The following is a 26,810-nucleotide window of genomic DNA, read 5'->3' on the forward strand; positions in this document are numbered from 1 at the left end:
CCTCATTGCCTTACTGCCTTATTGCCTTAATGCCTCATTACCTTACTGCCTTACTGCCTTATTACCTTACTGCCTCATTACCTAATGCCGTAATGCCTTACTGTCTTAATGCCTTATTGCCTTACTGCCTTACTGCCTTAATTACCTTACTGCCTTATCACCTTACTGCCTCAATACCTTACTGCCTTACTGCCTTATTACCTTACTGCCTTACTGCCTTACTGCCTTATTACCTTACTGCCTCATTACCTTACTGCCTTAATACCTTACTGCCTTATTACCTTACTGCCTCATTACCTAATGCCGTAATGCCTTACTGTCTTAATGCCTTATTGCCTTACTGCCTTATTACCTTACTGCCTTATCACCTTACTGCCTTATTACCTTACTGCCTTACCACCTTACTGCCTCATTACCTTACTGCCTTAATACCTTACTGCCTTATTACCTTACTGCCTTACTGCCTTATCACCTTACTGCCTTATTACCTTACTGCCTTATTACCTTACTGCCTTATTACATTACTGCCTTATTACCTTACTGCCTTACTGCCTTATTGCCTCATTGCCTTAATGCCTTATTACCTTACTGCCTCATTGCCTTACTGCCTTACTGCCTCATTACCTTACTGCTTTACTGCCTCATTACCTTACTGCCTTACTGCCTTATTACCTTACTGCCTTATCACCTTACTGCCTCATTACATTACTGCCTTAATACCTTACTGCCGTATTACCTTACTGCCTTACTGCCTTACTGCCTAATTACCTTACTGCCTTATTACCTTACTGCCTTATTACCTTACTGCCTCATTACCTTACTGCCTTAATACCGTACTGCCTTATTACCTTACTGCCTTACTGCCTTACTGCCTAATTACCTTACTGCCTTATTACCTTACTGCCTTATTACCTTACTGCCTTATCACCTTACTGCCTTACTGCCTTATTACCTTACTGCCTTACTGCCTTATTGCCTTATTGCCTTAATGCCTCATTACCTTACTGCCTTATTACCTTACTGCCTCATTACCTTACTGCCTTACTGCCTCATTACCTTACTGCCTTACTGCCTCATTACCTTACTGCCTCATTACCTTACTGCCTCATTACCTTACTGCCTTATCACCTTACTGCCTCATTGCCTTACTGCCTTATTGCCTTAATGCCTCATTACCTTACTGCCTTATCACCTTACTGCCTTATTACCTTACTGCCTCATTACCTTACTGCCTTACTGCCTTATTACCTTACTGCCTTATTACCTTACTGCCTTACTGCCTTATTACCTTACTGCCTCTGTAACTTACTGCCTTATTACCTTACTGCCTCATTACCTAATGCCGTAATGCCTTACTGTCTTAATGACTTATTGCCTTACTGCCTTACTGCCTTATTACCTTACTGCCTTATCACCTTACTGCCTCATTACCTTACTGCCTTAATACCTTACTGCCTTATTACCTTACTGCCTTACTGCCTAAATATCTTACTGCGTTACTGCCTTATTACCTTACTGCCTTAATACCTTACTGCCTTATTACCTTAATGCCTTATTACCTTACTGCCTTACTGACTTATTACCTTACTGCCAAACTGGGTAATAAGTGCTATCATGTGTAGAGGAAACCAATCTTTCCTTCAAACAATCCCTGTATGATTATGAGGAGCCACTCATTGTTTTATAGCGTCTCCTCTAGTTCTAATCCTCCTGCTACGTGGTTGTTGTTGTTGTTCTGGGAAACAGTCATTTATCAGAGCTACCTCTCCTAATGACTTCTCTAACCATCTGTTGTGCCGTGCTGAACGCCAGAGAAACAAACCACACGCTCTCATCCATCTACTCAGACTGTTGCTAATGATACAGGTGCTGGGAGACAGGGAACGCAGGGAGGGAGGTAGGGAGACAGGAGACAGGGGACACAGAGAAGGAGGTAGGGAGACAGGAGACAGGGAACACAGGGAGGTAGGTAGGGAGACAGGGAACACAGGGAGGGAGGTAGGGAGACAGGAGACAGGGGAAACAGGGAGGGAGGTAGGGAGACAGGGAGACAGGAGGTAGGGAGACAGGGAACACAGGGAGACAGGAGGTAGGGAGACAGGGAACACAGGGAGACAGGAGGTAGGGAGACAGGAGGGAGGGAGGAATTGAGGGAGGGAGTAGAAGACAGGAGGGAGGGAGGAAGGGAGACAGGGAGGGAGATGGTGAGACAGGGACAATTCCTACGGACAATTCCTTCGACCTCATGGCTTGGTTTTTACTCTGACATGCACTGTCAACTGTGGGACCTTATATAGACAGGTCTGTGCCTTTCCAAATCATGTCCAATCAATTTTATTTACCACAGGTGGACTCCAATCAAGTTGTAGAAACATCTCAAGGTTGGTCAATGGAAACAGGATGCACCTGAGCTACATTTAGAGTTTCATAGCAAAGGGTCTGAATACTCCTGTAAATAAGGTCATTCTGCGTTTGTTTTATTTTTAAATGTGCTCAAATTTCTAAAAACCTTTTTTCTAAATTTCTAAAAACGTCATTTTTTAGTATTGTGATGTCACTATGGTGTATTGTGATGTCACTATGGTGTATTGTGATGTTATTATGGAGTATTGTGATGTCATTGTGGTGTATTGTGATGTCACTATGGTGTATTGTGATGTTATTATGGAGTATTGTGATGTCATTATGGTGTATTGTGATGTCATTATTGTGTATTGTGTGTAGATTAATAAAATAAAACCTATTTAATCTGTTTTAGAATAAGGCTGTAACGTAACAAAATGTGGAATAAGTCAAGGGGTCTGAATGCTTTCCGAACGTACTGTAAGCTGTCCCCTCTCCCTGGGGAATGTACTGTAAGCCGTCCCCTCTCCCTGGAGAATGTACTGTAAGCTGTCCCCTCTCCCTGGAGAATGTACTGTAAGCCGTCCCCTCTCCCTGGAGAATGTACTGTAAGCTGTCCCCTCTCCCTGGAGAATGTACTGTAAGCTGTCCCCTCTCCCTGGAGAAGGTACTGTAAGCTGTCCCCTCTCCCTGGAGAATGTACTGTAAGCTGTCCCCTCTCCCTGGAGAAGGTACTGTAAGCTGTCCCCTCTCCCTGGGGAATGTACTGTAAGCTGTCCCCTCTCCCTGGAGAAGGTACTGTAAGCTGTCCCCTCTCCCTGGGGAATGTACTGTAAGCTGTCCCCTCTCCCTGGGGAATGTACTGTAAGCTGTCCCCTCTCCCTGGAGAAGGTACTGTAAGCTGTCCCCTCTCCCTGGGGAATGTACTGTAAGCTGTCCCCTCTCCCTGGAGAATGTACTGTAAGCTGTCCCCTCTCCCTGGAGAAGGTACTGTAAGCCGTCCCCTCTCCCTGGAGAATGTACTGTAAGCTGTCCCCTCTCCCTGGGGAATGTACTGTAAGCTGTCCCCTCTCCCTGGAGAAGGTACTGTAAGCTGTCCCCTCTCCCTGGGGAACACACTGTAAGCTGTCCCCTCTCCCTGGAAAAGGTACTGTAAGCTGTCCCCTCTCCCTGGAGAATGTACTGTAAGCTGTCCCCTCTCCCTGGAGAATGTACTGAAAGCTGTCCCCTCTCCCTGGAGAATGTACTGCAAGCTGTCCCCTCTCCCTGGAGAACACATTGTAAGCTGTCCCCTCTCCCTGGAGAACACACTGTAAGCTGTCCCCTCTTCCTGGAGAACACACTGTAAGCTGTCCCCTCTCCCTGGAGAATGTACTGTAAGCTGCCCCCTCTCACTGGAGAATGTACTGTAAGCTGTCCCCTCTCCCTGGAGAACACACTGTAAGCTGTCCCCTCTTCCTGGAGTGTGTACTGTAAGCTGTCCCCTCTCCCTGGAGTGTGTACTGTAAGCTGTCCCCTCTCCTTGGAGAATGTACTGTAAGCTGTCCCCTCTCCCTGGAGAATGTACTGTAAGCTGTCCCCTCTCCCTGGAGAACACACTGTAAGCTGTACCCTCTCCCTGGAGAACACACTGTAAGCTGTCCCCTCTCCCTGGAGAACACACTGTAAGCTGTCCCCTCTCCCTGGAGAACACACTGTAAGCTGTCCCCTCTCCCTGGAGAACACACTGTAAGCTGTCCCCTCTCCCTGGAGTGTGTACTTGCACACTCCACCTGATGTATTTCATTCCTTGTCCACGGTATTTGCAGTTCCCTCCCTGGCACCCTAGAACTTCATGGACGAAGCCAGCAAATATACAACACTTTATTACTTTATATACTAATAATATATGCTAATATATTTTTATTTATTCAAACTTGACTGTCTAATGTGTTTTGGAGCATTTATCATGCCTGTTCATGCTTATTATGTGTACCCTAGAATAATATTATTCAATATTTTCACTCAGATATAGAAGGTGTGAATATATGAATGTTTTAAACATTCATGTGAAAGTTGTGATGAAATGTGTGCCTTAAAGTGTGTTCTCTAGTGTTGTTTATTGCTGTACCTGAAATTAGACACACGAAGCAGAGAGTCTAAGAGGATGGACAGAGGGCTTCACAGAGCTAAAATTATTTTGAATCTCAGGGGATCCTTGACTATTGGTTTTTAATCTTCCCTTGTTCTTCAGGTAATATGGTCAACAACAAAAAAATGTCACCAACTGTCACCTTGATCAATTGTTGTTTTCTGAGGTAATGTTTAGAAACCCTGTTGTTTTCTGTTTGTATTGTTGTTTTCTGAGGTAATGTTTAGAACCCCTGTAGTTTTCTGTTTGTATTGTTGTTTTCTGAGGTAATGTTTAGAAACCCTGTTGTTTTCTGTTTGTATTGTTGTTTTCTGAGGTAATGTTTAGAACCCCTGTTGTTTTCTGTTTGTATTGTTGTTTTCTGAGGTAATGTTTAGAACCCCTGTAGTTTTCTGTTTGTATTGTTGTTTTCTGAGGTAATGTTTAGAACCCCTGTTGTTTTCTGTTTGTATTGTTGTTTTCTGAGGTAATGTTTAGAAACCCTGTTGTATTCTGTTTGTATTGTTGTTTTCTGAGGTAATGTTTAGAACCCCTGTAGTTTTCTGTTTGTATTGTTGTTTTCTGAGGTAATGTTTAGAACCCCTGTTGTTTTCTGTTTGTATTGTTGTTTTCTGAGGTAATGTTTAGAACCCCTGTAGTTTTCTGTTTGTATTGTTGTTTTCTGAGGTAATGTTTAGAACCCCTGTTGTTTTCTGTTTGTATTGTTGTTTTCTGAGATAATGTTTAGAACCCCTGTAGTTTTCTGTTTGTATTGTTGTTTTCTGAGGTAATGTTTAGAACCCCTGTTGTTTTCTGTTTGTATTGTTGTTTTCTGAGGTAATGTTTAGAACCCCTGTTGTATTCTGTTTGTATTGTTGTTTTCTGAGGTAATGTTTAGAACCCCTGTAGTTTTCTGTTTGTATTGTTGTTTTCTGAGGTAATGTTTAGAACCCCTGTTGTTTTCTGTTTGTATTGTTGTTTTCTGAGGTAATGTTTAGAACCCCTGTAGTTTTCTGTTTGTATTGTTGTTTTCTGAGGTAATGTTTAGAACCCCTGTTGTTTTCTGTTTGTATTGTTGTTTTCTGAGGTAATGTTTAGAACCTCTGTTGTATTCTGTTTGTATTGTTGTTTTCTGAGGTAATGTTTAGAACCTCTGTTGTATTCTGTTTGTTTTCTGAGGTAATGTTTAGAACCCCTGTTGTTTTCTGAGGTAATGTTTAGAACCCCTGTTGTTTTCTGAGGTAATGTTTAGAACCCCTGTAGTTTTCTGAGGTAATGTTTAGAACCCCTGTTGTTTTCTGAGGTAATGTTTAGAACCCCTGTTGTTTTCTGAGGTAATGTTTAGAACCCCTGTTGTTTTCTGAGGTAATGTTTAGAACCCCTGTAGTTTTCTGAGGTAATGTTTAGAACCCCTGTAGTTTTCTGAGGTAATGTTTAGAACCCCTGTTGTTTTCTGAGGTAATGTTTAGAACCCCTGTTGTTTTCTGAGGTAATGTTTAGAACCCCTGTTGTTTTCTGTTTGTTTTCTGAGGTAATGTTTAGAACCCCTGTAGTTTTCTGTTTGTATTGTTGTTTTCTGAGGTAATGTTTAGAACCCCTGTAGTTTTCTGTTTGTATTGTTGTTTTCTGAGGTAATGTTTAGAACCCCTGTTGTTTTCTGTTTGTATTGTTGTTTTCTGAGGTAATGTTTAGAAACCCCTGTTGTTTTCTGTTTGTATTGTTGTTTTCTGAGGTAATGTTTAGAACCCCTGTTGTATTCTGTTTGTTCTGTAACATCTGTTCCCTGAAGACATGTCAGTAAACAACATAAACTAATTCAATTGGCTGGAGACAGGGATGGTACTTTGCAGGGAATTATCGTGCGATAACTCCATGCTATCAACCAATCAGCATCCAGGATCAAAACAACCCGTTTTCTAATTCTTGTCATCTTCCAGGAGCTTCCAGGAAATCCTTGTGTGGAATAAGAGCTCTGGGCATCTGTGGTAAGGAAGGAGTGATGGCCACTGTAGACAGTCAAATCAAAGAGGAACACTTTTGTTTTTAAAGTTATATTGTCAGGATTCAGTGTCTTTGGTTTTGTCTTCTGTCAAACACGATGAGTGATATTTCTGCTCAGGCAAATCCACTGGTCAGACGTACTGTGTTGCTGTGGAAACGGATATGACATGTGAGCACTAGCTAGACATATTTTACAGCAGCTAGCTCAGTTAACGTCGTGTGGCTTGGAGTACGCATAGCCTTCAACTACAAAATTAACCCGTTTTCAGGAGCTTTTCCAGTAGCTACGTTCTCTGCAACCAGCTGTCTGAGAGGAGAGAAAGAAGTCGACACTGAAACCTTGAATTCTTGTTTGAAGAGTCCCGTGACGTGAAATGATCTCCCCTCTGTAAACTCCTCCTGTATACTGTGCTGTAACGTGTGGATATCTGATAGCAACGAGCAATCGGTCGCGTCACCGTGATCCATTGAGGCGGATTGTTTTTGATAGCTGATAGTTTATTGGAGGCTGTGAGTCACCTGGTGTGTCAGCTGCCTGCGGTGTGGAAACAACAGAAGAAGAACATCAGTGGAACTCAATGGATTATGATGGCTGGTTCCCATGGCGCCTTCCCAAATGGCACCCTATTCCCGTTACAGTGCACTACTTTTGACCAGGGCGCCGTAGGGAATAGGGCGCCAGAGCCCATAGGGTTCTGATCAAAAGTAGTGCACTATAGAGGGAATAGGGTGCCATTTGGGACTCACAGTGTGTCTGAAAGGAAGAAGTAGCACTACTATAACGAATGACAGATGAACGATGAGGAGGTCCTATAGACTGATACATTGACCGGACAGAACATTAGGAACACTTGCTCTTTCCATGATAGGCTGACCAGGTCAATGAGGAGTTCCTATAGGCCGATACACTGACTGGACAGAATATTAGGAACACCTGCTCTTTCCATGATAGGCTGACCAGGTCAATAAGGAGTTCCTATAGGCCGATACACTGACTGGACAGAATATTAGGAACACCTGCTCTTTCCATGATAGGCTGACCAGGTCAATAAGGAGTTCCTATAGGCCGATACACTGACCGGACAGAACATTAGGAACACTTGCTCTTTCCATGATAGGCTGACCAGGTCAATGAGGAGTTCCTATAGGCCGATACACTGACATTAGGAACACCTGCTCTTTCCATGACAGACTGACCAGGTCAATGAGGAGTTCCTATATTAAATCCACTTCACTCAGTGTAGATGAAGGGGAGGAGACGGGTTAAATAAGGATTTTTAAGCCTTGAAACAATTGAGACATGGATTGTGGTATGTGGTATCTGAAGGTATCAATATGTATTGATCTTTAATATGGGTTTCTAGACATCTGAAGGTATCAACATCTTGTATTGATCATCTCATTGCAGTACAACAGTTACACATCAACAGTACCTCATAACAGGAGAACATGAGTAAAGCTCTACTTTGGGCAAAATCACAATGACTAAACTTTAGGGGACACTTAGTGACTAGTGATGAAGTCCATGACCTAGGGTTGACCCCTAGTGATGAACCTCATGGCCTAAGGTTGACCCCTAGTGACTAGTGATGAACCCCATGGCCTAGGGTTGACCCCTAGTGATGAACCCCATGTCCTAGGGTTGACCCCTAGTGATGAACCCCATGTCCTAGGGTTGACCCCTAGTGATGAACCCCATGTCCTAGGGTTGACCCCTAGTGATGAAGCCCCATGTCCTAGGGTTGACCCCTAGTGATGAACCCCATGTCCTAGGGTTGACCCCTAGTGATGAACCCCATTTCCTAGGGTTGACCCCTAGTGATGAACCCCATGTCCTAGGGTTGACCCCTAGTGATGAAGCCCCATGTCCTAGGGTTGACCCCTAGTGATGAAGTCCATGTCCTAGGGTTGACCCCTAGTGATGAAGCCCCATGTCCTAGGGTTGACCCCTAGTGATGAAGTCCATGTCCTAGGGTTGACCCCTAGTGATGAACCCCATGTCCTAGGGTTGACCCCTAGTGATGAAGTCCATGTCCTAGGGTTGACCCCTAGTGACTAGTGATGAAGTCCATGTCCTAGGGTTGACCCCTAGTGATGAACCCCATGTCCTAGGGTTGACCCCTCGTGACTAGTGATGAACCCCATGTCCTAGGGTTGACCCCTCGTGACTAGTGATGAACCCCAGGTCCTAGGGCTGACCCCGAGTGGTGAACCACACTGTTAAAACACTTGAGGTGAATGAAAAGGTGGAAGAGGAATCATTGGGAGAATCTCCATTGTTTTTCTTTGATATCTTGTGTCCTCTCTCCTCGAAAAGCCTTCTCAAAAAACCCATTGGATTAGAAAGGTCAGAGGGGAAGGACCTCTGGCTTTCTCATCCAATGGGATTTGAGAAGAATGTAAAAGAGAGAGAGGATTCGATGTGATTCTCCCAATAGAAAGGTTGTGATGTTGGTTGGCCCGCCCACGCCCTCGCCTGTCAGTCAAACTAAACTTCAGCTTCCCATGTAGCTCTATTCAACAACAAGGGCTACACAGAAACAGCACTACCTCTTCCACCATGTTTCTCCTCTCCTTCGGTCACGTCCTTCCTTATAAGGCCAGCGGGGTGGGGGGGCAGTCTGTTGATCCACAGATCTTAATGTATTGACATCTCGTTCAGACTGTGTTCACTGGGCAGGCTCCGGTTGATATTGGACAGACTGGCCATGAGAGATTTCACCTTGTGTGCATAGTAGTTCCTCAGATTGACAGAGGGAAGGTTCTCTTTGATCTCCTGGTCGAAGTCACAGCTGCGCATAGCGATCTCTAACTGTTTCTGTCTCTTGTAGAAGAGAGAGAACTTGTTGAATATGAGGGTGATGGGAAGCACAACCACCAGGATGCCTGCCAGGATACAGGCCGAGGCCGTCATCTTGCCGGCTATAGATACCGGGACCACGTCTCCGTACCCCACCGTGGTCATGCTCACCGTGGCCCACCACCAGCATGCTGGGACGGTAGAGAAGTCCTCGCTGTCCTTCTCCACGGTGTAGGCCATGACAGAGAAGAAAGACACGCCCACCGCCAGGTAGAGCAGGAGCAACCCCACCTCCTTGTAGCTGTTTCTCAGCGTGGCGCCCAGAGAGCGCAGCCCCGTGGAGTGACGCGCCAGCTTCAGGATACGGAAGATCCTCATCAGCCGTAGCACCTGTGCCACGCGCCCCAGATTGGCCAGCGCCGGGCTGCTCTCGGCCACCAGGTCGATGAAGAGCGTCAGGTAGAACGGTAATATCGACACGAGGTCTATTAAGTTCAACGGATGCTTGAAGAAATGGATAAGATCTGGAGCGACTGTGAACCGGGCCACCAGCTCCAAGGTGAACCAGCCGATACCAAAGTGTTCCACCGTTTCAAACCTGGGGTCCTCGTGAGGCGTCCCCTCCCTGTCCACCAGGGTGAACTCAGCCATGCTGTTCATGCACATGGTGGTTATGGAACCCAACACGACCAGGATAGAGAGGATACTGATGACTCGGCTGGCGACGGAGTACCCCGGGTTATCCAGGATCAACCAGATCCGCCTGCGGACGCTCCCCAACGGCTGCTTATCGAACTTAGTGGCGTCGTTATAGAACTCTAGAATCTCGTCGAACGATGACGTGGTGCTGCCCTCGTCGCTCCGGCAGTCGTCCCAGTCCTCCCCGCGGTTAGGATCCATCTTTCGGCAGTGGTAGGCGCCGCTGCAACACGAGTCGATGAAGAATTCATTGATGCCCCAGTACTCGATCTCCTGGCTGAAGGAGAAGATGCACAACTCTGCCATGACGTGCAGCTTCCCGGTGTTGTAGAAATTCAACACGTAAGGGAAGAGAGCCGGGTTCCTGTCGAAATAAAACTCCTTTTCCGCGTCGTCGTAGTCGTCGCAGAGTTCTAGTATCGACTCTTTTGATTGGCACTGTAGCAGACGAGCCAGACGGGTCTCCGGGAAGCGAGACAGAGTGTTGGAGAACAGCCTCTTCTTGAACCCTCCCACATTGATGCGCACGGTGTGATCCTCATAGGCTGCTGTCAGCTCCTCCAGGCTCTGACCAGTCATGTCTGGCGAGGGGTGAACGGACTGGGGAGTGGAGAAGTACCTGCACACAGAGAGAGAGAGAGAGAGAGAGAGAGAGAGAGAGCAGTTTGAATCCTCTCATTTCTATGAGAGAGATAACATGGACAGTCAGACATCATAACTGGTTCCCCCTTAATCTATTCCCTTCAGGAACCAGAACAAAACAAACACAGGAATAAATGGGGGGGTGGGGGGGTTGCTTTATCACATGACACAACAGGTAAATTATACAGTGTCTCTGAATGAGATCACACACTCTGGTCGTTTAGTAACATGTTGCATCTTTCACATTACAACATCACGTTGGATTTCCCTCAAAATCTCACGCCGCGCTTGTGCGCACTTGCTACAATAAAAAAAAATATACCCCGAGTCAAACAGTTGTGTTATTTAAAAAAATAAAATAAATAAATCTTGGCTAGGCTACCTCTATGCATTAAATAATACACCAATCAATGCATGTACTACTGTTGTATTATAACGGTACAATATACTACAAAACATCACATATTCCTTACTTTATTCAACGCCCTTTTCCCGAGTCTCCTACACAACGCTTCTGCATATCAGCTCCTACGAGGGCATTGTGCTTCACCGAGCTGCTGAGCAACTTGGATAGACGTAGATAGATGCCTCCTCTCTGTGCCTCCTCTCTGTGCCTCCTCCAGCTAGCGTGGAAGACTGAACCAATGCTGTCTGTCTGTCTGTCTGTCTGTCAGTCGGTCATGCGTTACTGCCCAGGTTAGATAGAGAGAGGGGTTTCAACGGAGCCGTCAGCGCGGAACAAGGTTGTCTCTCTCTTCTCCAGACATAAAACGTGTCCGCCCCACAGACAGACTCCCCCATAGACTATTTACATCGTTAAATCGTGAGCGCTCGCGCCACATCTTAATCTCCCGTTGTAACTAACACACTCCAGATGCTTCCGTTTCCGTAGTGAGGGAATTCCTCGGATGAATCTCCATTGTGACGTCTAGTAGCGGTTAGACCTCAGCTCTGTTGCCGTGCAGTAGCAACCACTTTCTGTAAACTACCGTTCCGCCCTCGCCTTCCCGAGCGAATTCAACACCTCCCTCTTCTCGGAGAAAGGTGCAGAAAGGACCGACTCCTTTACTCTGCTCTCCGCGAGGGAGGAGAAGTCACGAATCATTAAAAGCGTGTGCGCCCGAGCGTTATACAGAGGCCGTCATCTTCAAATGAGGTAACCGTTCACCGTTAACCGGCTGAGAGCTCTCCAGCTGAGCCGTTAGTGAAGACGGATGAGACGTGTAAAGGTTAGGATTGATTCGTGAGGCAGAAAACGTGGGTTTGTTTTTCAACTAATCCGTTGTCAAATCAATTGAATGATTAGATATCATGTACTCTGACTGGTTAGAATTTCAGTGTGTCTGAATGATGGATTACTGTTATACGCAGGAATAGGATTATATGAAATCAAAACTACATTTTCTATATATATATATATATATATATATATATATATAATCTCAATGGAGGAATGGTTCCTGGGTAAGTGGATGGATCACTTCCAGACGGTGGGGTTAGGATCTACATCCTGAGAGAGAAAACATCCAGTGACTTCCCTCTGGCTCCTCTGAGACATGAAGGGTTACTACATCCTGAGAGAGAAAACATCCAGTGACTTCCCTCTGGCTCTTCTGAGACATGAAGGGTTACTACATCCTGAGAGAGAAAACATCCATTGACTTCCCTCTGGCTCCTCTGAGACATGAAGGGTTACTACATCCTGAGAGAGAAAACATCCAGTGACTTCCCTCTGGCTCTTCTGAGACATGAAGGGTTACTACATCCTGAGAGAGAAAACATCCAGTGACTTCCCTCTGGCTCCTCTGAGACATGAAGGGTTACTACATCCTGAGAGAGAAAACATCCAGTGACTTCCCTCTGGCTCCTCTGAGACATGACCGGTTACTACATCCTGAGAGAGAAAACATCCAGTGACTTCCCTCTGGCTCCTCTGAGACATGAAGGGTTACTACATCCTGAGAGAGAAAACATCCAGTGACTTCCCTCTGGCTCCTCTGAGACATGACCGGTTACTACATCCTGAGAGAGAAAACATCCAGTGACTTCCCTCGGGCTCCTCTGAGACATGACAGGTTATCTTGTGCACCAATGGGGACAGGGGATTTAAAAGTCCCATGTCACACCAAGCATCCTTCACCCAGCACATCCATATGAACAGTCACAGACCCTTCTAGATGACCTTACTTAACGGTTAGCACAAATAAAACAGTAATGCCCAAAACATTGTGTGTGTACTTTGTGTGACCATTGAGTTGGAAATATGTCTTAGCAGAGACACATCTCTGACCTCTTTTCTACTCTCGTCTTGTCTTGTCTCGTCTCCTCCTGTCCTGTCCTGTCCTCTCCCCTCCTCTCCTGTCCTCTCCTGTCCTCTCCCCTCCTCTCCCCTCCTCTCCTGTCCTCTCCCCTCCTCTCCTGTCCTCTCCCCTCCTCTCCTCTCCTGTCCTGTCCTCTCCCCTCCTCTCCTGTCCTGTCCTCTCCTATCCTCTCCTCTCCTGTCCTCTCCCCTCCTCTCCTCTCCTGTCCTGTCCTCTCCCCTCCTCTCCTGTCCTGTCCTCTCCCCTCCTCTCCTGTCCTGTCCTCTCCCCTCCTCTCCTGTCCTCTCCCCTCCTCTCCTGTCCTCTCCCCTCCTCTCCTCTCCTCTCCTGTCCTCTCCCCTCCTCTCACCTCCTCTCCTGTCCTCTCCCCTCCTGTCCTGTCCCCTCCTCTCCTGTCATCTCCCCTCCTCTCCTCTCCCCTCCTCTCCTGTCCTCTCCCCTCCCCTGGTCTGCCAGTAGTGCCCTATATATAGGGAATAGGGCTAGGCTATGGTCTGCCAGTAGTGCCCTATATATAGGGAATAGGGCCATGGTCTGCCAGTAGTGCCCTATATAGGGAATAGGACCATGGTCTGCCAGTAGTGCCCTATATAGGGAATAGGGCCATGGTTTGCCAGTAGTGCCCTATATAGGGAATAGGGCCATGGTTTGCCAGTAGTGCCCTATATAGGGAATAGGGCCATGGTCTGCCAGTAGTGCCCTATATAGGGAATAGGGCCACGGTCTGCAGTAGTGCCCTATATATAGGGAATAGGGCCATGGTCTGCAGTAGTGCCCTATATATAGGGAATAGGGCCATGGTCTGCAGTAGTGCCCTATATATAGGGAATAGGGCCATGGTCTGCCAATAAATCAAATCAAATTTTATTTGTCACATACACATGGTTAGCAGATGTTAATGCGAGTGTAGCGAAATGCTTGTGCTTCTAGTTCCGACAATGCAGTAATAACCAACAAGTAATCTAACTAACAATTCCAAAACTACTGTCTTGTACACAGTGTAAGGGGATAAAGAATATGTACATAAGGATATATGAATGAGTGATGGTACAGAGCAGCATAGGCAAGATACAGTAGATGGTATCGAGTACAGTATGTACAAATGAGATGAGTATGTAAACAAAGTGGCATAGTTTAAAGTGGCTAGTGATACATGTATTACATAAGGATACAGTCGATGATATAGAGTACAGTATATACGTATGCATATGAGATGAATAATGTAGGGTAAGTAACATTATATAAGGTAGCATTGTTTAAAGTGGCTAGTGATATATTTACATCATTTCCCATCAATTCCCATTATTAAAGTGGCTGGAGTTGAGTCAGTGTCAGTGTGTTGGCAGCAGCCACTCAATGTTAGTGGTGGCTGTTTAACAGTCTGATGGCCTTGAGATAGAAGCTGTTTTTCAGTCTCTCGGTCCCAGCTTTGATGCACCTGTACTGACCTCGCCTTCTGGATGATAGCGGGGTGAACAGGCAGTGGCTCGGGTGGTTGATGTCCTTGATGATCTTTATGGCCTTCCTGTGACATCGGGTGGTGTAGGTGCCCTATATATAGGGAATAGGGCCATGGTCTGCAGTAGTGCCCTATATATAGGGAATAGGGCCACGGTCTGCAGTAGTGCCCTATATATAGGGAATAGGGCCATGGTCTGCAGTAGTGCCCTATATAGAGAATAGGGCCATGGTCTGCAGTAGTGCCCTATATATAGGGAATAGGGCCATGGTCTGCCAGTAGTGCCCTATATATAGGGAATAGGGCCATGGTCTGCAGTAGTGCCCTATATAGGGAATAGGGCCATGGTTTGCCAGTAGTGCCCTATATAGGGAATAGGGCCATGGTTTGCCAGTAGTGCCCTATATAGGGAATAGGGCCATGGTCTGCCAGTAGTACCCTAAATAGGGAATAGGGCCATGGTCTGCCAGTAGTGCCCTATATATAGGGAATAGGGCCATGGTCTGCCAGTAGTGCCCTATATATAGGGAATAGGGCCATGGTCTGCCAGTAGTGCCCTATATAGGGAATAGGGCCACGGTCTGCAGTAGTGCCCTATATATAGGGAATAGGGCCACGGTCTGCAGTAGTGCCCTATATATAGGGAATAGGGCCATGGTCTGCAGTAGTGCCCTATATAAAGGGAATAGGGCCATGGTCTGCAGTAGTGCCCTATATATAGGGAATAGGGCCATGGTCTGCCAATAGTGCCCTATATATAGGGAATAGGGCCATGGTCTGCCAGTAGTGCCCTATATATAGGGAATAGGGCCACGGTCTGCAGTAGTGCCCTATATATAGGGAATAGGGCCATGGTCTGCCAATAGTGCCCTATATATAGGGAATAGGGCCATGGTCTGCCAGTAGTGCCCTATATATAGGGAATAGGGCCACGGTCTGCAGTAGTGCCCTATATATAGGGAATAGGGCCATGGTCTGCCAGTAGTGCCCTAAATAGGGAATAGGGCCATGGTCTGCAGTAGTGCTCTATATATAGGGAATAGGGCCATGGTCTGCCAGTAGTGCCCTATATATAGGGAATAGGGCCATGGTCTGCCAGTAGTGCCCTATATAGGGAATAGGGTAATGGTCTGCAGTAGTGCCCTATATATAGGGAATAGGGCCATGGTCTGCCAGTAGTGCCCTATATATAGGGAATAGGGCCATGGTCTGCCAGTAGTGCCCTATATAGGGAATAGGGTAATGGTCTGCAGTAGTGCCCTATATATAGGGAATAGGGCCATGGTCTGCCAGTAGTGCCCTATATATAGGGAATAGGGCCATGGTCTGCCAGTAGTGCCCTATATAGGGAATAGGGTAATGGTCTGCAGTAGTGCCCTATATATAGGGAATAGGGCCATGGTCTGCCAGTAGTGCCCTGTATATAGGGAATAGGGCCATGGTCTGCCAGTAGTGCCCTATATAGGGAATAGGGTAATGGTCTGTAGTAGTGCTCTATATATAGGGAATAGGGCCATGGTCTGCCAGTAGTGCCCTAAATAGGGAATAGGGCCATGGTCTGCAGTAGTGCTCTATATATAGGGAATAGGGCCATGGTCTGCCAGTAGTGCCTTATATAGGGAATAGGGTAATGGTCTGCAGTAGTGCCCTATATAGGGAATAGGGCCATGGTCTGCCAGTAGTGCCCTATATATAGGGAATAGGGCCATGGTCTGCCAGTAGTGCCCTATATAGGGAATAGGGTAATGGTCTGCAGTAGTGCCCTATATATAGGGAATAGGGCCATGGTCTGCCAGTAGTGCCCTATATATAGGGAATAGGGCCATGGTCTGCCAGTAGTGCCCTATATAGGGAATAGGGTAATGGTCTGCAGTAGTGCCCTATATAGGGAATAGGGCCATGGTCTGCCAGTAGTGCCCTATATATAGGGAATAGGGCCATGGTCTGCCAGTAGTGCCCTATATAGGGAATAGGGTAATGGTCTGCAGTAGTGCCCTATATATAGGGAATAGGGCCATGGTCTGCCAGTAGTGCCCTATATATAGGGAATAGGGCCATGGTCTGCCAGTAGTGCCCTATATAGGGAATAGGGTAATGGTCTGTAGTAGTGCTCTATATATAGGGAATAGGGCCATGGTCTGCCAGTAGTGCCCTAAATAGGGAATAGGGCCATGGTCTGCAGTAGTGCTCTATATATAGGGAATAGGGCCATGGTCTGCCAGTAGTGCCCTATATAGGGAATAGGGCCGTGGTCTGCCAGTAGTGCCCTATATATAGGGAATAGGGCCATGGTCTGCCAGTAGTGCCCTATATAGGGAATAGGGTAATGGTCTGCAGTAGTGCCCTATATATATTGAATAGGGCCATGGTCTGCCAGTAGTGCCCTATATATAGGGAATAGGGCCATGGTCTGCCAGTAGTGCCCTATATAGGGAATAGGGTGCCATTGTGGATCCAGACTAAGGTCCCTGTGCCAATCTACCCTCCTTAAGTAAATCTCCAGAAGCCCAGTTAAAATGATTTAAGGGGTGTTGAGATGGTGGAGACGTTGAAGAAAGATTTCAGAACGGGGGATTTTTTTTGGGGGGGGGGGGGGGGTATCCTCAGTGTGGAGCTCCATCCATCATGCTGTGTCTTTAAGGTTCCTTCCCTTATTGGAGCTGGGGGGTGGTGGGGGGGAGGGTTATCCTCAGTGTGGAGCTCCATCCATCATGCTGTGTCTTTAAGGGTCCTCTTCAGCTGGGGGGTGGTAGGGGGGGTTATCCTCAGTGTGGAGCTCCTTCCATCATGCTGTGTCTTTAAGGGTCCTCTTCAGCTGGGGGGTGGTGGGGGGGAGGGTTATCCTCAGTGTGGAGCTCCTTCCATCATGCTGTGTCTTTAAGGGTCCTTCCCTTATTGGAGCTGGGGGGTGGTAGGGGGGGTTATCCTCAGTGTGGAGCTCCATCCATCATGCTGTGTCTTTAAGGGTCCTTCCCTTATTGGAGCTGGGGGGTGGTAGGGGGGGTTATCCTCAGTGTGGAGCTCCATCCATCATGCTGTGTCTTTAAGGGTCCTTCCCTTATTGGAAGTTCCCCTCCTTAACTTGGCTCTTTATATTCTACAATCATATGGTCCTGGCTGGGAGGACGTTCATTTGTCAGGCTTCAGATGAGTTTCACCTCGTAACCTGTCAGCTGTACAAAGAGATTGAGGGAGAAAAATGGAGAGAGAGAAAGAGAGGGGGGAGAGAGAGAGAGAGGGGAGAGAGATAAGAAGAGGGGGGAGAGAGAAGGAGAGGGGGAGAGAGAGAGAAAGAGAGGAGGGAGAGAGAAGGAGAGAGGTGTGAGGGGGTGTCTGCAGTGTGTTTAAGAGTTTTGATGTGGACCTCATCCACTGACTGCTGTTCTCCATCTGCAGTTCCCCGGAATATTTTACCCTCCCTGTCCATCTCTCTCTCTACCTCCTCCCTGTCCATCTCTCTACCTCTCTCTCTCTCAACCTCTCTCTCCTCCCTGTCCATCTCTCTCTCTCTCCTCCCCCATCGATCTCTCCTCCCTGTCCATCTCTCTCTCTCTCTACCTCTTTCTCTCTCTACCTTTCTCTCTCTCCTCTCTGTCCATCTCTCTCTCTCTACCTCTCTCTCTCCTCCCTGTCCATCTCTCTCTCTCCACCTCTCTCTCCTCCCTGTCCATCTCTCTCGCTCTACCTCTCTCTCTCCTCCCTGTCCATCTCTCTCTCTACCTCTCTTTCTCTCCTCCCTGTCCATCCATCTCTCTCCACCTCTCTTTCCTCCCTGTCCATTCATCTCTCTCTCTTTCCATCTCTCTCTCTCTACCTCTCTCTCTCCTCCCCGTCCATCTCTTTCTCTCCCTACCTCTCTCTCTCCTCCCTGTCCATCTCTCTCTCCCTGTCCATCTCTCTCTCTCCTCCCCCATATATCTCTCCTACCCCCTCTCTCTCCTTCCCCATCTATCTTTCCTCCCCATCTCTATCTACCTCTCTCTCTCCCCTCCATCTATCTCTCCTCCCCCTCTCTCTCCTCCCCCATCTCCCTCTCCTCCCTCTCAGAATAGACCCAGATTAATTGCTGAAGGTCAACAATATACTGACCTCATCTGTGAGCACAGCTGTCAGATGGCCATTCCAGAACCACTCACATCACAAGGTTCAGATTTAACCCCCAAGACATTGTGGGAGGAATTTTAACTACAGTCAGATTAGGCTGCTAAGGGCCCTGTGGATGATATATGTTGTCAATAAAGTTTTCCATATGTCGTATTCTGAACTGCTGCCAATAGCTCACATCATCATAACCTGAGGCCAGGGATAGAGCTGGGGTGGTGGGGGTGGGGGGGCTGGAGCTGGGGAGGTGGGGGTGAGGGGGGCTGGGGAGTGGTGGGGGTGGGGGGGTTGGAGCTGGGGAGGTGGGGGTGAGGGGGGCTGGGGAGTGGTGGGGGTGGGGGGGTTGGAGCTGGGGAGGTGGGGGGGCTGGAGCTGGGGAGGGGTGGGGGGGTTGGGACTTGGGGGTGGTGGGGGGGTTGGAGCTGGGGGGTGGTGGGGGGTTGGAGCTGGGGGTTGGTGGGGGGGTTGGGACTGGGGGATGGTGGGGGGTTGGGACTGGGGGGTGGTGGGGGGTTGGAGCTGGGGGGTGGTGGGGGGGTTGGAGCTGGGGGGTGGTGGGGGGATTGGAGCTGGGGGGTGGAGGGGGGGTTGGCGGGGGGGTTTGGGACTGGGGGGTGGAGGGGGGGTTGGGACTGAACATATGTCTGTGAAATAAAAAGCTGCTCTATGATTCCTTCTCCTCTTCTTCACAGGTAGATAATCACCTCACATTATACCTGATGGTAATGGAGGCTGTCTGAGTGTGATGCAAACTACAAACTGGACACACACATACCAGTCTGGTCTCATAGACTAGACGTAGCATAGTCAACGTCAATCCGGGACACTGAAATTGCTATGACATGTTTAGTATGGTTACCTAAGACAGAAGGTTACTTAAGGCAAAAACAAAAGTATGGGGGTTGGTCGGGCGGTATAACGCGAACATCTAGGACCCAAACGTTGCGTGTTCAAATCTCATCATGGAGAACTTTACCATTTTAGATCATTAGCTACTTTGCAACTACTTAGCATGTTAGCTAACCCTTCCCCTAACCCTAGACTTAAAATGTTAACCTAACTCCTAACCGTAGCCTAGCTAATGTTATCCACATAGCTAACATTCGTGCTAGCCACCTAGTTAAGGTTAGCAAACAACAAATATTAATTCGTAACATATCATACTAAATGGGTGACAGACATCCACAAATGAACCATACCCATACGTACCATACAAAACATATCATACTAATTAATGTCACGGAATTACGTTTACTATGTTACGTCTACCCCTGAGTGCAGGTTGCTAAAGGACTGTATTCTATATGACTGTATTCTACAGGGCTGTATTCTATAGGGCTGTATTCTATATGACTGTATTCTAAAGGACTGTATTCTAAAGGACTGTATTTTATAGGACTGTATTCTAAAGGACTGTATTCTATATGACTGTATTCTATAGGACTGTATTCTACAGGGCTGTATTCTATAGGACTGTATTCTACAGGGCTGTATTCTATAGGGCTGTATTCTATAGGACTCTATTCTACATGACTGTATTCTATATGACTGTATTCTATAGGACTGTATTCTAAAGGACTGTATTCTATAGGACTGTATTCTAAAGGACTGTATTATATAGGACTGTATTCTAAAGGACTGTATTCTACATGACTGTATTCTAAAGGACTGTATTATATAAGACTGTATTCTAAAGGACTGTATTCTATAGGACTGTATTCTAAAGGACTGTATTATATAGGACTGTATTCTAAAGGACTGTATTCTACATGACTGTATTCTACATGACTGTATTCTAAAGGACTGTATTATATAAGACTGTATTCTAAAGGACTGTATTCTAAAGGACTGTATTCTACATGCCTGTATTCTATATGACTGTATTATTTGGGTCTATACCGCTTTAGATTGTGTCATTCATTCTTGACAGATATTATTTGGGTCTATACCGCTATAGATTCTGTCAAATTCTGTTCACGTTTCTCTAATTGTCCGCCAGATGGCGACTGCTATGATGTTCAATAGCAATCAGTGGCATAATGGTAGATTATGTTGATTTGGTTGATTTATTAATTAAATAAACGTGAAGCATAACTCGCTAAAACGTTCTTTGGATGTCCATTGTATTATATTGTAACGATCCTCGCTATATGAGCCACGTTACAATTCCCATCAAGTGGGAAACACCTATCGGCGTGATGCGTGGGATGTCCGCCTTTCACGCCAAAATCCAGTGTTTGCTTCTCGTTCGACACAATATTATATTATTATTATATTCTAAAAGATTAGATGACATGTATTCTGTGTACAAGTGACAAGTGTCTGCCACTGGTCACATCCGGGGAACGCTGTGCTCTCCAGCTGCATCCCCGCCTCGTTAACTCGTTCTGACGTGGTGACGAGCAGACTGACACTTCTGCCGGTTGACCGGGCAGGAAAGACTCAAACTCACGGGATGTCAAGGCTGGAACCGGACAAACATGTGAAAAGGGGAATCTTGAGTTGCGATGAAGTAGCCTAGTTGGAAGGAAAGGCTATGATAGAGGAAAAGATGGCGAACAACTCAACTTTAGACAGCGTGTTTTCTAACAGAACAGGACAGAATTCATCTCAACCGTCTCCGTTGACTGAAATCCGGGAGAATCCGCTGAAGGTAGGCAACTAGTAACTCACTGACTCTTAAACGTCCGCACAATCCTTGTTCTGCAGGGAAACTTTATTTCTTATAGTTGAAACAAACATTATTTTGTATTATTATTCGAGATTAAACATATTTATCGATTTTTTTTAAGGGGAAATATTTATTTTTATTTTTAGGAATTGTCCTAATATTTTCAATATTATTATTATTATTATTTCCATGTCCGCTCTGGGACCGGATATGCCCTTGTCTGGGACAAACGATCCCAATTCCGAACTCTCAAAAGAAAGTTGTACAATTCTAAAAACGGTCAATAATGAATATTAACTGGGAAATGATCTTGTGAAGATTCTTGCAAATCCCTCTCTGTGACATTGAAGAATATTTCTCTCAGAACTGTGATTTCCTACAAAACATGTGTTTAGAGATTTGGACATTAACGTCGGAGTCCTAAATGAATCAGGTGCGCGACACCATAAGGACCTTCATGTTCTGGTAAATTCTCTACAACCAATATTCAAATCACCATGATCACAACCATAAACTATCAACTCCATCTACCTGATAGATTAAGATATGATTTTTGGTTCAAATGTGTTTATTTTCATTAGGTTTTAGTCATAAATCAACTGAGAAAAAAACTCAAATGCAACTTTGTATACCACTTGAATGGAGAAAAAAAAAAAGCTTTTTTTTTTTTATTGAGGATTTTCTTATTCATAATTTTCCATATTTGTACAAATGTTTGCATTTTAACTTTTTAATTTCTAGTGGGAAAAAAAACATGTCAGACTATCTGTTAACTCCATCAGTGGCTTGTCAACTCCGTCGCTGATGGCTAAGCCTCTTAAAGATGCGTTATTTTTCTGTCTTTTATATTCTGGAAAAAATATCTGAATCACTGTTCTGCAACGTGCTTAAACTATTTTAGTGTTGTCTGTACTAAACCTAAGGGATACTGTTTGCTGTATAAATGTTGTTTTATGTTGTAAATCTAGAAAAACACAATGCTAACTGAAATAATCCCTGGAGCATTTATATAGTGCGATAAAACAAAAATACGTTTGGAGATTTGAATTAGTTCATTTTAAAAATGGCCCATGAGCACCAACGTGAAGTTGATAGAAGCATATTTAAATGGGGGGTCAAATGAAAGCTAACAGTCTAATATTTTAGAGAAATTAAGGCATAAATAAATATTTCACCCATTTTCTATCCTAAAAATGCAGAAATAAAGCAAAGGCTTTGATTTCTAGACTAACTGATGGAAAGGAGTCTTAGGAAACATCTACTATACAGGTACATCAACACAGTCATGTTGAAGACTCCTGACTTAGGAAACATCTACTATACAGGGTACATCATCAAAACAGTCATGTTGAAGACTCCTGACAACTAAAATCAATACTTAGACATTTTTGTTGCCTTCTGTAAGTTCAAGAAACATTGCCTTGCGGCTTGAAACTTCGTTACCAAAAAAAAACCCCACATCTTTAAAATATTTTCTAATTTATTTCCCTTGTGAGGCGGGAGGATAATGAAAGTTCACAAAAGTACCAAGTAAAAGTAGACCTAATCAATTATTTATTGGAACATTTGGATACTGAGGGAGATTTTACAGAAATTCTGTTACCAAACTTCTTCCAGTAAAAAGTGTTTTTGTAAAATGTTCAATATAAATTGTTAAAAATAGTCCTTGTGTATGTATGGTTTGTTCAACATTTTAAATCAGTGGTTTTTGTTTGGTAAAGAATCTGAGTGTCAATTCCGTTGCCGTGGAATTACACATTTGAATAATCAAATGTTTTTAATTAAAACAATCAAGGGCGGCAGGGTAGCCTAGTGGTTAGATTGGTCTTTAAAAGGTCTTTAAACACGTTTCGGACAAACGCATGTAAAAATGAAGAGTCGACCTAAATCCATTTAGTTGCCTTTTTTTATGGTGTGACAGAGTCGACATAAATCCATTTAGTTGCCTTTTTATGGTGTGACAGAGTCGACATAAATCCATTTAGTTGCCTTTTTATGAAAACATGTAAGAATGAGGTTGTTTATTTTAAATGTTGAGAGAGCTGATACTTTGATCGATCAAAATGTATATTTTCACATTTTTTCAAGAATCCCTGATCTGCGATAATAAGGCTTGGGTTGTGCATTTATTTTTCATGTTTCCTCAAAAAGCTGTGGTTGAATTCTCAGAGTGCATGTAAAAAACAGACATTGCATTTCATCAAAGTGATTAGTGATTGTTGTTCACAGATGAAGGTTTATATTGTTTAACTGACCCTCATTACTAAGGTAATGCTAGTAATCTGTCACTATAGTAGTGTTCTGGTCCTTCACAGCGTCAGGGTAGTAATCTGTCAATATAGTAGTGTTCTGGTCCTTCACAGCGTCAGGGTAGTAATCTGTCACTATAGTAGTGTTCTGGTCCTTCACAGCGTCAGGGTAGTAATCTGTCACTATAGTAGTGTTCTGGTCCTTCACAGCGTCAGGGTAGTAATCTGTCACTATAGTAGTGTTCTGGTCCTTCACAGCGTCAGGGTAGTAATCTGTCACTATAGTAGTGTTCTGGTCCTTCACAGCGTCAGGGTAGTAATCTGTCACTATAGTAGTGTTCTGGTCCTTCACAGAGTCAGGGTAGTAATCTGTCACTATAGTAGTGTTCTGGTCCTTCACAGAGTCAGGGTAGTAATCTGTCACTATAGTAGTGTTCTGGTCCTTCACAGAGTCAGGGTAGTAATCTGTCACTATAGTAGTGTTCTGGTCCTTCACAGCGTCAGGGTAGTAGTCTGTCAATATAGTAGTGTTCTGGTCCTTCACAGCATCAGGGTAGTAATCTGTCACTGTCACAGCGTCAGGGAAAAGGTTTATATTGTTTAACTGACCCTCATTTGACCCCTTGACCCCTCAGCCACATTCCTCCCAAGTGTTTTGTGTCTAGTGCAGGAAGTTCAAGTTCATGGCCAGTGAGATCATGTCAGTAGCTAGCTAGCTACTTCCTGGTCATTCACAGTATCTTGGAAGCCAACACACAGTTTGTTTTAGTCATTGGTGCTTTGTGTGGTTTTCTCTGTTGGACCGTGAGGAGTTCTCTAAGCCGCTGTGGTACCTGTTTTCAAGGCTGAGGTTGGAATAAATTAATCACTATATTGACATGGTTTATTTCCAGTCGTCTTGGAAACCCTAAGTTAAAATGGTGCGTATCATTCTATGTTACATGCCTCTGTCCACGAGAGAGGATATTTCTACAGGCTCCCTCTGAAACCATGTATAGCCTACAGAGTACATGATGGCCTCTTGTCCTCCTTTCCCCTCTGCACACAGATACACTTCCTCCTCTGCACACAGATACACTTCCTCCTCTGCACACAGATACACTTCCTCCTCTGCACACAGATACACTTCCTCCTCTGCACACAGATACACTTCCTCCTCTGCACACAGATACACTTCCTCCTCTGCACACAGATACACTTCCTCCTCTGCACACAGATACACTTCCTCCTCTGCACACAGATACACTTCCTCCCCTCTGCACGCAGATACACTTCCTCCCCTCTGCACGCAGATACACTTCCCCCTCTGCACGCAGATACACTTCCTCCCCTCTGCAGACAGATACACTTCCTCCCCTCTGCACACAGATACACTTCCTCCCCTCTGCACACAGATACACTTCCTCCCCTCTGCACACAGATACACTTCCTCCTCTGCACACAGATACACTTCCTCCTCTGCACACAGATACACTTCCTCCTCTGCACACAGATACACTTCCTCCTCTGCACACAGATACACTTCCTCCTCTGCACACAGATACACTTCCTCCTCTGCACACAGATACACTTCCTCCTCTGCACACAGATACACTTCCTCCCACGTTGTCAGGGCTTGGGCAGAGATGAGGACTGAGGTGAATTCTGTCAGCCACGTTGTCAGGGGGACCTGGGCAGAGATGAGGACTGAGGTGAATTCTGTCAGCCACGTTGTCAGGGGGACCTGGGCAGAGATGAGGACTGAGGTGAATTCTGTCAGCCACGTTGTCAGGGGGACCTGGGCAGAGATGAGGACTGAGGTGAATTCTGTCAGCCACGTTGTCAGGGGGACCTGGGCAGAGATGAGGACTGAGGTGAATTCTGTCAGCCACGTTGTCAGGGCCTGGGCAGAGATGAGGACTGAGGTGAATTCTGTCAGCCACGTTGTCAGGGGGACCTGGGCAGAGATGAGGACTGAGGTGAATTCTGTCAGCCACGTTGTCAGGGGGACCTGGGCAGAGATGAGGACTGAGGTGAATTCTGTCAGCCACGTTGTCAGGGCCTGGGCAGAGATGAGGACTGAGGTGAATTCTGTCAGCCACGTTGTCAGGGCCTGGGCAGAGATGAGGACTGAGGGGAATTATGTCAGCCACGTTGTCAGGGGGGCCTTCGCAGAGATGAGGATCGAGGTGAATTCTGTCAGCCACGTTGTCAGGGGGGCCTGGGCAGAGATGAGGATTGAGGTGAATTTTGTCAGCCACGTTGTCAGCGGGGCCTGGGCAGAGATGAGGACTGAGGTGAATTCTGTCAGCCACGTTGTCAGGGGGGCCTGCGCAGAGATGAGGACTGAGGTGAATTCTGTCAGCCACGTTGTCAGGGGGGCCTGCGCAGAGATGAGGACTGAGGTGAATTTTGTCAGCCACGTTGTCAGCGGGGCCTGGGCAGAGATGAGGATCGAGGTGAATTGTGTCAGCCACGTTGTCAGCGGGGCCTGGGCAGTGATGAGGAGTGGGGCATATACTGTAGAAATAGGAGAAGAGACTGTTCTGCAGGAGAATGGGTTTACTGTACTATAAGGGTTGAACAGCTGGCAGCTCTGAGATAACTCAATACCCCAGCCTGCTCTCTCCCTTCCCTCCCCCCCCCCCCCCCCCCCCCCCCAGGTCAGAGGCCACAGATCAGCCCATCTCTTTACCCCCTCCTCCATCCCCAGCCCGTCACAGTTCTCCATTGTCACGTAGCACAAAGAAACACGCTGTCCGCCCCCCTGGACACCGAGAGAGAGAGAGGGAGACAGTGGGGGAGGAGAACATCAGTCTCATTCTGTTCTGTCACCTCTTCAGACCCAGAGAGAGAGAGTTCTGTTCTGTCACCTCCTCAGACCCAGAGAGAGAGTTCTGTTCTGTCACCTCCTCAGACCCAGAGAGAGAGTTTTGTTCTGTCACCTCCTCAGACCCAGAGAGAGAGTTCTGTTCTGTCACCTCTTCAGACCCGGTCAGACCCAGAGAGAGAGTTCTGTTCTGTCACCTCTTCAGACCCAGAGAGAGAGTTCTGTTCTGTCACCTCCTCAGACCCAGAGAGAGAGTTTTGTTCTGTCACCTCCTCAGACCCAGAGAGAGAGTTCTGTTCTGTCACCTCTTCAGACCCGGTCAGACCCAGAGAGAGAGTTCTGTTCTGTCACGTCTTCAGACCCAGAGAGAGAGTTCTCTTCTGTCACCTCTTCAGACCCAGAGAGAGAGTTCTGTTCTGTCACCTCTTCAGACCCAGAGAGAGAGAGTTCTGTTCTGTCACCTCCTCAGACCCAGAGAGAGAGTTCTGTTCTGTCACCTCCTCAGACCCAGAGAGAGAGTTTTGTTCTGTCACCTCCTCAGACCCAGAGAGAGAGTTCTGTTCTGTCACCTCTTCAGACCCGGTCAGACCCAGAGAGAGAGTTCT

The 26,810-nt window shown here is 46.2% G+C and overlaps 2 protein-coding genes across 7 annotated transcripts in view; one reads left to right on the forward strand and one right to left on the reverse strand.

Annotated features, from left to right (window-relative positions):
- Positions 1-7,740: 7,740 nt before the first annotated feature.
- On the reverse strand, positions 7,741-11,961 carry LOC118937718 (potassium voltage-gated channel subfamily S member 2-like). Of its 2 annotated transcripts, XR_005035115.1 has the most exons (3): positions 11,069-11,961; positions 8,050-10,572; positions 7,741-8,009 (listed from the first exon to the last, which is right to left on the reverse strand). XR_005035115.1 is itself a non-coding variant. In XM_036938124.1 (2 exons), the coding sequence occupies exon 2, from the start codon at positions 10,530-10,532 to the stop codon at positions 9,093-9,095; it is 1,440 nt and encodes a 479-aa protein (XP_036794019.1). In that variant the 5' UTR covers positions 10,533-10,572; positions 11,069-11,961; the 3' UTR covers positions 7,742-9,092. The 2 variants fall into 2 exon arrangements, 1 of the variants encoding a protein (XP_036794019.1); XM_036938124.1 differs by having other exon boundaries at positions 7,742-10,572.
- An 8,817-nt stretch (positions 11,962-20,778) lies between these two features.
- LOC110513835 (NIPA-like protein 2) overlaps positions 20,779-26,810 on the forward strand; it is a 53,861-nt gene continuing 47,829 nt past the window's right edge. The window contains exons 1-2 of one of the 5 annotated variants that reach the window (XM_036938134.1): positions 20,779-21,129; positions 24,985-25,408. In XM_036938134.1, the coding sequence (XP_036794029.1) occupies positions 25,022-25,408 (387 nt within the window). In that variant the 5' untranslated portion in view covers positions 20,779-21,129; positions 24,985-25,021. Of the gene's footprint in view, positions 21,130-21,363; positions 21,581-24,984; positions 25,409-26,810 lie in introns of those variants that run through there. The other 4 variants (XM_036938136.1, XM_036938135.1, XM_036938137.1 and 1 more) reach the window with 4 other exon arrangements.

The sequence above is a fragment of the Oncorhynchus mykiss genome, chromosome 2, assembly GCF_013265735.2.
Source record: "Oncorhynchus mykiss isolate Arlee chromosome 2, USDA_OmykA_1.1, whole genome shotgun sequence".
Taxonomy (NCBI): domain Eukaryota; kingdom Metazoa; phylum Chordata; class Actinopteri; order Salmoniformes; family Salmonidae; genus Oncorhynchus; species Oncorhynchus mykiss.